The sequence below is a fragment of the Mus caroli genome, unplaced genomic scaffold (assembly GCF_900094665.2).
Source record: "Mus caroli unplaced genomic scaffold, CAROLI_EIJ_v1.1 scaffold_15049_1, whole genome shotgun sequence".
Classification (NCBI taxonomy): Eukaryota; Metazoa; Chordata; class Mammalia; order Rodentia; family Muridae; genus Mus; species Mus caroli.
In genome coordinates this window covers 14,708-25,955 of record NW_018389432.1, presented here as the reverse complement: position 1 = coordinate 25,955, position 11,248 = coordinate 14,708, and the positions used below count along the sequence as shown (strand labels likewise).

Genomic DNA, 11,248 nt, shown 5'->3' with positions numbered 1-11,248 from the left:
TTGAAACAGGACCTGTCCCAGAAGCTGTTAGCTTCTGCAGTCCATACTCTCACCTGTGCAGACTAGTCTTGGTGGAGTCTAGAAACCAAGATGTCTCCCACAAACGCTCAGGCAATGTCCTCCTGGGCTGGGCAGACACCTCTCCTCTGGCAGAGAAGGTGCCTGTATATCTGGAGCCTGAAAAGGGGGCTGAATCAGAGGCTCTGTGGCTCCCACCTGTCCCAGAAGCTATTAGCTTCAGTAGTCCACACTCTCACCTGTGCAGACTAGTCTCAGTGGAGTTCATGAACCAAGTTGTCTCCTGAAGATGCTCAGGCAAAGCCCTCCTGGGCCGGGTGGACACCTCTCCTCTGGCAGGGAAGGAGCCCGGACATCTGAGGCCTGAAAAGGGGGATGCCTCAGAAGCTCTGTGGCTCTTGCCTGTCCCAGAAGCTGTTAGCTTCTGTAGTCCACACTCTCACCTATGCAGACTAGACTCGGTGGACTCCAGGAACCAACATTAAAGACAGTCTTTTCAATTGATTTTCTGTGGCTAAATGCCAATAGCTTCATAACTGATTAAAAATATAGTTTCCTTACAGCTCTGGATGTTAACCATCTCCTGAATTAACCTCAAGGATAAGGAGATTGGAGAGCTTCTTCTACAGTCCAGGTATCCCAGTGTAATGCTAATAAACTTCCAGGAAACTACCAACTTAACCTGAACAATAAGCACTATACCCCATAATTCTTTTTCATTGTAGCAACAAATCTGTATAGCTCAACTCCTTCTCTCCCTACTAGGAAAACACATGTGATTCCACTCATATATTTCAGAGTATGAATTTCTAAGAAAACTCATAACTATACCTGAAAAGTCATTTTGACATGTCATTTCAATTTTTAGATCCTAGACTTGGAAAGTTATGGGAAGGTTCAGTGCCTTCTTTAGGGTTTTACTGCTGTGAACAGACACCATGACCAAGGCAAGGCTTACAAAAACAACACTTAATTGGGGCTGGCTTACAGGTTCAGAGGTTCAGTCCATTATCATCAAGGTTTGAGCTTGGCAGTATCCAGGCAGGCATGGCACAGGCAGAGCTGAGAGTCCTTGGCTTAAGGAAAAAATATTGAAGATTGAATTGATTGTAGTTCGTGTGATGATGAATAAGGTTGGGTGGTCATAATAAAGACATAGATGTATGTGATCTGTGGTTTGAAAATATGTGTGTCATAAGGATGCACAAATATTTATGAATTGTACTTGTTTGGAGAGTGGAAACTACATGCAGACAGTGAGGCTGCTGTCTGAATCGGGATAATATCTCCAGGTACTGCTCAAGAACAAATTGGAAAAAAGCAGTGTTTTCCATTATAGTATTATATTTTATCATCACTAGTCATCACTTTATGGGGAGAAAGTATGAGAAATAGTAGCAAATAGTAGAAAAGAAAAATATGGAGGCTCCCAAACTTTCCTAAACAAAAGTTAGACCCATTTAGTCTCTATGCATGAAAGTACCTCCATTTTCACATGTAGTGAGAACTTCATGACATACATTGCTCAGATCAAGGTATTATAAGGGCACGCACTGTGTATTTGCCCTCTTTGACCTGTAGTTAGCAAAGTTAAAACTGTGAAGTCTTATGTATTAGTTCAGGGAATATGATTATTATAAATTGTCTTTTTAATTTCAAGAGATGTCTACTGTAAACACTTCATAGGGAACACATACTATTTTTTTAACCAATCAGAATTATTTAAGTGAGTTAATATCTAATAGTTTCTTCTATGCTGAATATTCCCTGACAGCAGGATATTCTATATTACAGCATTATATCTTTGAAATGTATTATTCAAAATAGAGACTACCTATATTAGAAATGCCATTTTGATATGAAATTCATTCTCTGGAGACATACAAGTGGTTTGACCTCAGGTGTCTGGGGACACTGATCTTGTGCTAAGTTCTCAGATCAGTAAGCCTTGCAGCTGTGACCAATCTTAACTGCTTCTTCATGATTTGCATACCCTCACTGCATGGCCTTTGGGACTTCTTCATCTACCAGTCAAACATATCTTGTGCCATTGTCATTGCAGTCAGGACTCAGCATGGACATGAGGGCTCCTGCTCAGGTTTTTGGCTTATTGTTGCTCTGGTTTCCAGGTAAAATTAACTAAAATTGGAATTTCACTGTTACATTGTGATTAGTNTTGACTGGCATATGGGGGATGCCCTCTTTTATCATGCTTATCTATGTGGATATTCATTATGTCTCCACTCCTAGGTGCCAGATGTGACATCCAGATGACTCAGTCTCCATCCTCCTTATCTGCCTCTCTGGGAGAAAGAGTCAGTCTCACTTGCCGGGCGAGTCAGGACATTAGTGGTTACTTAAACTGGTTTCAGCAGAAACCAGATGGAACTATTAAACGCCTGATCTATGGCACATCCAATTTAGATTCTGGTGTCCCAAAAAGGTTCAGTGGCAGTAGGTCTGGGTCAGATTATTCTCTCACCATCAGCAGCCTTGAGTCTGAAGATTTTGTAGACTATTACTGTCTACAATATGCTAGTTATCCTCCCACAGTGATACAAATCATAACATAAACCCCATGAAAGCAGAAATGAGAGGTTGGTCTGCTCCAGCTGCTCCTTCTCATGAATCACCCACTTTNAATTTCTCAGCTGTAACAGGTCTCTATGAGAGTTTGGGGTGACTCATAAGACACAAAATACACATATGCAATGCTTCTGGTAGGCAGAAGTGCACTACAGTCCTGATCACTCTAATTTCATACAAAAGAGAATAATAAAGTCAGAAGATATAATGCCACCTTTCTAGAGTTCCAGTTTCCCAAGTTATGCTGTCCGTTGACTGTCTCTATAAATTCTAGACTGAGTTTGCCAACTTTTAAAACTCTTTCGGGAATAACATTTGCATTACATTGAGTTTTTTTTTTATCAAACTGGAGATGATATGCATTTAAATCTCTTTTATGGGTTTGGAGAGAAAACCCAGTGGTCAAGAGCATTTGTTTATACTGAAAGTGACAGGTGTGTGATTCTCAGCACCCATAAGGTAACTGACAGCTATCTCTTTTTTCATTATATGTATTCTCTTTGTACACACACACACACACACACACACACACACACACACTCATATACAAGATAAGGCAATCTGATACCATTACATATGGTATTGAGTCATCATGTTGGTACTGGGAATTGAACTCAGGACCTGCGGACAAGGAATCAGTGCTCTTAACCACCCAACAGCTGNCTTAATGTCAATTTCAGTGGACTCAGCACTATCCTCTGTTCTTTGATGCTACATGTACATAATTTTCTTAGGGAAATGCAAAAAATACGTATGTTCATTTTTGTAAAAAAGTAGTTTGAGGTATCAACACAGACACATACTCTATTCACTTGTTTGCCTTTTAATGTACAGGATCCTTTCCTCAATCCTCAGTCTATGTAGAGATTTTCTTGTAATTACTTTCAAATATCTATGTTGTTTTCTTTATTTATGAACTTGTATGCTAATATTACTTGCACACATTTTATTTCATTCANTTCATTGCTCATTTCTTACTCCATTTGTTTTATCTGTGCTATTGTTTTAGGTACAAATGGCAACAATAGACATTTTGGCCTTTTGTGGATTCTGGGGCATAAATGCCCAATATTTCTACACTGAGTATTGTATTTGCTTGAGCCTTATAGTAAGNTATTTTTGTTATTATGTTTTCTTNTTTAAAGNTGTATGAGGAACAGTTAATGATTCCCATATAAGTGATTTTTAAGGAAGCATAGAAACAAGTACATAATTCTTTTCCTTAATTGTCAATAGGACCAAACAACATGTTCTGTCCTTTGATGGTACTGGATGTGCATATAATGTACTTAGGGACATGAGAAAAATACATACATTCATTTTTTAAAAAGAAGTTCAGAGTATGAACACACATATGCTCCCTATTTACTTGTATGCCTTTTAATGTACAGGTACTATTCTTCTATCTTCAGTATATGTATAGATATTTTGTCATTACTTTCAAATGTCTATGTTGAGCTTCCGTGATTTATCAGTTTGTCTACTAATATTATTATTAAACATTTTATTTTGTTCATTTCATTGCTCATTTCTTCCTAAATTTGTGTCTGTTTTGTTGTTTTAGATACATTTTGATCTTTTGTATAATCTGAGGTATAAATGTCAAATATTTCCNCATTGAGTATTATATTTGTCTGAGGTTTATAGACAGCACATGTCAGTAAGATGTTTTTGTGGCTATGCCCTTTTCTTTAAAGGTTTATGATNTAGAGTTAATGACTCCCATTTAAGCGATTTTAAGGCACTATAGAGATAATTACATAATTCTTTACCGTAATTGTCAAACTGGAGAACAATATGGATACAGTGTGTAATCTTAACNTGCCTGTTGTCTTGGGAAATACATTCAACTACAACACAATGCCTCCCAAGCGGAAAGCTAACTGGTGAATGTATAGAAGGGGAAGGAGTGGATGAGGAACATGAAGAAGAGACANAAAAACACAATTTACTTTATTCCTTTCTTCTATATCCAGGTCTCTACTTACAACCCAGTCAAAAACAAAAAACAAAAAACAAACAAACAAAAAACTTCACTGGATTTTTTTTAACAAAATAAGAAAATTCCTCTATTATGTTAGAAGTTTTAGTGCTGACATCTCACCTATAAGGAGAGACATTTTTGTCTTTGCTTACTGTATGCAGTTGTTGTCACCCTTAACCATAATGGAAAGAAAATTGAAGCATGAACCTGTTCTCCCTCCAATGTTTCGATCTCAGTGAATATTTGCATTCTTCATTTTCAGAAAATTTTTAATTTTTAAGGAAAGTATGATTTTGTAGCCATCATGATAGCTATGATGTGTATAACTGAAAAAATTTGATAAGCCTGGAGACTTGCTTTCATTTACTCAACTATTTATAATGTAGCAACTCTCAGATTTTAGGACTTTCAGTGCACACATAGTGAATAGACAGATGGCCAGAAGGAACAGTGGATGATATATAATCTCTATGTGACCCTCTATTTATCCACATCTAAAGCAAAACAGACCATAAATACATGGAAAACAGCCACATATTTTCGAGTCTCTTTTGAACATGATACTTTGTTATTCAATTTTACATACTTTAAGTACAGTATTGTGCCTTAGCTTCCTTAAAGACATTAATGTGAGTTCTGGGAAGAAGTCCTTTAGAGATTTCTGATATATGACAATGAAAATTCAAGACCACTTAAATTTATTATATCTGTTTTTCATAAACATGCTTGTTTTATATTACATTGTAGTTTAGCATTGCCTTTAACCGTGATATGACAAAATCTAAGGTAATTGTTTGGAGAAACAATTCTCTGTATGCATCAGAGTGGCAGTAGTCAATTTTAGGTAATAGAAGCCATTGGGCAAATATTAATGAAAGGGTTCAATTACAAAAGGTGAGTGAGGAGTGTTTAAGACAGGAGAATAACATACTATATCTCTTTCCCAAGGCACAGTTTGACAGTATATAAGGAAGGAAATGTGTGAGAAAGCCCAAGACGGAAAACCTAAGTGACTTGCTACTTAAAGCAAAATCCTTAGAATGATGACAGCTCTGAAATTCTCCACAACTGAGAATCAGAGCTACTTGAAAAATACAGACAAATACCCCAAAATTATTACTTTCAGTTTCATACAAGTAAAAAAAAGGAAGCAAAAAAGTCATTAAGGGGACTCTTGTGGAATGGTGGAGGTTTGGAATTTTCTGAATTGTGACACCATGTATAACCCAGGACAGTTAAATTTAAAAGAACCAGAAAGAAAGAATATTGGAAATCTTGAAAGAGGTGGTAGGAAGGGCTAGTGGGATAAACACAGACAGGAGCACTGGCTGGTCTTGCAGAAGACTTGGCTTTAGTTCTTAGCATGTACCTGGTGGTTTACAAACATTTACAACTTCAATTCTATGGAACCTACTGACTCCTTTGACTTTCCTGGGCACAGGCATGTACATTGTCATCCATAAATACAAGTAAAACAACTCATCCATAAAATTAAATAAAAGCAACCTTAAAAACTAAGAAAGCAGATCAGCAAGAGGAAGTTGAAAGAATACAGAGTAGAAAGCAGGAAAAATCCTGTGACTCAAGCAAGGGCACTCTTTGTGGGACTCAGTGATGGGAGTACCACAAGCTAAACTGGACCACTCTGTTATTCCTACCCACATAAAAAGCTCATAGCACTTATAATCTTGACCACCACTGACGACATTTAAAGTTTTGGTAATTCTTGCTTGGCTCTTGAGGAGAAGCTTATTCTATAACTATGTATGTCACAGAGGAGACTAGACTAGAACTGGAAATGGCAAACAAAACTAATCAAGAAGCCAGAAGCAACCTCCACAGATATATTCCTGGACAGTAAAAAGGCTTAATGAGGGGATGCTGACCAGTAGTATCAGCTGGAGGAACAGGCTATGGATGACATAGAGGTCAGGGCACCATTTGCTGTGGGGCAGACAAAAAAACCTATCATCTGAGGATAAGAGCAGAGAACAATAGCCTTAGTACAACCAACTGCTTTGCCTCAACTGCTCCATCCAGACCCATCAAAGCTCCCAGGGACTAAACCACCAACCAAAGAGTACACAGTGGGTACCTCTGGCTTCAGGTGGATAAGTAGCAGAGTATTGCCTTACCTGGCATCACTGGGAGGGGAAATGCTTTGTCCTGTGGAGGCTTGATTGCACAGGATAGGGGAAAGCTAGGCTGCTAAGGCAGGTGTGGGTGGGTGGCAGGGTGAGGGAAGAGGGGATAGCTTGTGGATGGAAAACTGGGAAGGGAGGATAACATTTGAAATGTAAATATATAAAATAACCAATAAATATGAAAAAAGAAGGCAGAATTCTCATTCTTATACCATCAATATACACTTTCATAGGAAGGTGTAATGCAAAACCAAAATCATTTAGTAGTTAATGCAATCTAAGACCTATGGATAAATGAAAGCTGAGTGTTTCTGGAAATTCCTTCATATTTGCACATATCATTAAAGTAGGTGTGGTAAGAATTCAGATGCAAGATGACCTGCATATTAATGATTTACTTGTTTTGATTTAAAGGACATGTATATCTTCATATTCATAGCTACTAAAAGTGTCCTAAGAGAATCTTCCTCAGATCCTGAGGCTATCAGTTGAGAACTCAGAAATGTCTTCCAAGCCTCAAAAATCCAAGAGACACAGATACACTAGATGTCAGCAGAGAGAGAATTTAGGGAAGGGGCAGAGAAAGCAGCATTACTATTAACTCATTCAAAAGCTGCTGCATGATACTCCTGGTGGAGATGGTGCTCTGATTATTGAAGAAGCTACCTTTTGACTAGGTGTTTGTTCTCCCCATCCTTCAAGTTCAGGCCCCTGGAAAATCAGTGAGTTCAGGCACATGCTGCAACAGTCTCTGTCCTTTCATAGGTATGTTTGTAAAGGATGTCCCTAAGGATTCTCAGAATTCAGGAAATCCTTAGGTTTTTATTTTTTTTAGCAAACATTGATGTTGCTGCTTGAATAAAGGTAATTTCTCTAGTTACTGCTCAAGAATGAAAGGTGAAAGTACAATTTGTGGGACACAGCAGAGCCATGTATCAGGTAGCAGTGTTTTCTGTGACAGTATTCAAGTATACCCCCACTAGTTGAGGAATTATGAGATAAAGGTAGCACATGGCAGAAAACCAACAAATGGAGGATCTGAAGCTGAGGAAAAGATGCGTTTAGTCTCTAAGTATGAAAGCACCTCCATCTTCACACAGAGTCAGAACTTCAAGTGACTCAGGCTGCTCAGATCAAGGTGTTATAGGTGCATGTGCTTGTAGGAAGCCGTGATAATACGTGCCGTCACTAGATGGCGCTAAGCTCCATTGTGCGCATGTGCCGGAGCAAATGCCTGCCAAGTCACTAGTCCGTCCCCTGGGACATTTGAGACTGTGGGTGGAACCGCCAGTAGTATTAACACGTCACACCTGTGGGTATATATAGCAACACGTTTCTATCCTTCTTTGTTCTACCTCACGATTATGAATAAAATGTAACCACGAAAGGTCTTGACTTGTGTTCTGTGTGAGTTCCTGCGGGACGGGAATAGTGCAGGATATGTGCTGTGGGTTTCCTCTCCTTGAACTGTAGTTAGCAAAGTTAATGCTGCAAAATCTCATGTTTAATTCAGTGAAAATGGTTATGAGAAATTGGCATTTTAATTTCAAGAAATTTCTACTCGAAACACTTCACAGGGGAACACATACTGTATTTTTTAACCAATCAGAATTATTTGAGTGAGTTTCTTGTAGTACTTTCTTCTCTGTTATATATTCCCTGACAGCAGGATACTCTTCTATATTACCCCATTATATCTTTGAAATATATTATTCAAAATAGGACTACCTACATTAGAAATGCCATATATAATTTTAAATTTTTGAAAAGAAATTTATTCTCTGGAGACATACAAGTGGATTGACCTCAGGTGTCTGGGGACACTGGGCTTGTGCTAACTGCTGAGATGAGTAAGTCCTGCAGCTGTATCCAGCAATAACTGGTTCCCAATGATTTGCATGTTCTCAATGCACAGCCTTGGGGACTTCTTCATATACCAGTAACACATATACTGTTCCATTATCACTGTAGTCAGGACACAGCATGGACATGCAGACCCCTGCTCAGTTTCTCAGCACAGCCTTGGGGACTTTTTCATATAACAGTAACACATATACTGTTCCATTATCACTGTAGTCAGGACACAGCATGGACATGCAGACCCCTGCTCAGTTTCTTGGGATCTTGTTGCTCTGGTTTCCAGGTAAAATGAACTAAAATGGGAATTTCACTGTGATGAGGGTTGACAGGCATTTGGGGACTGTTTTCTTTTATCATTCTTACCTATGTAGATATTCATTATGTCTCCACTCCTAAGTGCCAGATGTGACATCCAGATGACTCAGTCTCCATTGTCCATGTTTGCCTCTCTGGGAGACAGAGTCAGTCTCACTTGCTGGGCTAGTCAGAGCATTAGAGTTTATTTAAGCTGGTATCAGCAGAAACCAGTTGGAACTATTAAACTCCTGATCTACTCCACATCCAAATTAGATTCTGGTGTCCCATCAAGGTTCATTGGCAGTGGGTCTGGGTCAGATTATTCTCTCACCATCAACAGCCTAAAGTCTGAAAATGTGGCAATTTATTACTGTCTACAATATGCTAGTTCTTCTCCCATAGTGATTCAAATCACAACATAAACCCCATGAAAGCAGAAATGAGAGGCTGGGCTGTTCCAGATGCTCCTTCTCATGAATCATCCATTCTAAGTATTTCTCAGATGTAACAGGTCTCTCTGAGAGTTTGGGGTGACTCATATGACAAAAAAATACACATATGCATTTCCTCTGGAAGGCAGGAATGTACCACAGTCCTGATCACTCTAATTTCATACAACAGAGAATAATGAAGTCAGGAGATATAATGCCACCTTTCTAGGATTCCAGCTTTTCTAGTTATGCTGTCCTTTGACTCCTTTGATATAAATTCTTGACTGAGTTTAACAACTTGCAAACCTCAAGAATAATATTTGCATTATATTGAGTTTATTAACAAACTAGATATGATATCCATTTAAATCTCATTTATGGGATTGGAGAGAAAACCAAGTGGTTAAGAGCATTTATTTATCCTGAAAGGTACATGCGTTTGATTCTCAGCACCCATAAGGTAACTGACAGCTATCTCTTTTTGTCATTATATGTATTCTCTTTGTTCACACAGACACACAGACACACACAGAAACACACACACAATGACACACAGACACACACACACATTCATACACCAGAAGAGGGAAGCTGATACCAATACAGTTTTGAGTCATCATGTGGTTACTGGGAATTGAAGTCAGGAACTCTGGACAAAGAGTCAGTGCTCTTAACTACCCCATAGCTGTCTTAATTTCAGTTTCAAGTACTACCTTCTGTCCTTTTTTTTAAAAAAACAATTTTTGTTAGATTTTTTTTCATTTCCAATTAAAATGCTATCCCAAAATTCCCTTATACCCTCCCTCTACCCTGCTCCACAACCTACCCACTCCCTATTCCTGGCCCTGGCATTCCCCTGTATTGTGGCATATAATCTTTGCAAGACCAAGGGCCCTTCTCCCAATGATGGTCAACTAGACCATCTTCTGCTACATATGCAGCTAGAGACAGGAGCTCAGGGGGTACTGGTTAGTTCATATTGCTGTTCTTCCTATAGGGTTACAGAACCCTTCAGCTTCTTGGGTACTTTCTCTAGCTCTTCCATTAGGGGTCCTGTGTTCTATCCAGTAGAATACTGTGAGCATCTGCTTCTTAATCTGCCAGGCACTGGCATAGCCTCACAAGACACAGCTATATCAGGGTCACATCAGCAAAATCTTGCTGGCATATGCAATAGTGTTTGTGTTTGGTGGTACATTATGGTATGGATCCCTGGATGGGGCAGTCTCTGCATGGTCCTTCCTTCCATCTCAGCTCCAAACTTTGTCTCTGAAACTCCTTACATGGGTATTTTGTTCCCCATTCTAAGGAGGAATGAAATATCCACACTTTCGTCTTCCTCCTTGAGTTTCATGTGTTTTGTAAATTGTATCTTGGGTATTTTAATTTTCTGGGCTAATAGCCACTTATCAATGTGTGCATACCATGTGAGTTCTTTTGTGATTGGGTTACCTCACTCAGAATGATAACCTCTAGATCCATCTATTTGCCTAAGAATTTCATAAATTGATGGTTTTTAATAATTTTAATTGTTTTAAATTCATTGTTTCTAATACATTTACGTTGTATAAGTGTACTACATTTTCTGTATCCATTCTTCTATTAAGATCTCCATTCTCATGGATTGGCAAAATTAATATAGTAAAAATGGCTATCCTGCCAAAATCAATCTACAAATTAAATGCAATCACAAACAAAATTCCTACTCAGTTCCTCACAGAGTTAGAAAGGGCAATTTGCAAATTCATCTGGAATAACAAAAACCTAGGGTTGCAAAAACTCTTATCAGCAATAAAAGAACCTCTGGGGGAATCACCATGCCTGACATCAAGCTGTACTGCAAAGCAATTATGATAAAAAAAAATGCATGGTACTGGTACAGCGACAGACAGGGAGATCAATGGAATAGAATTGAAGACCCAAAAATG

General features: G+C 38.6%; 1 gene segment (V, D, J or C); it reads left to right on the top strand.

Moving 5' to 3' along the window:
• Positions 1 to 2,074: 2,074 nt before the first annotated feature.
• On the top strand, positions 2,075 to 2,591 carry LOC110288106. The segment is given in 2 exon segments: positions 2,075 to 2,147; positions 2,269 to 2,591. Coding segments are annotated over 2 exon segments (378 nt in total).
• The last annotated feature ends 8,657 nt before the right edge of the window (positions 2,592 to 11,248 follow it).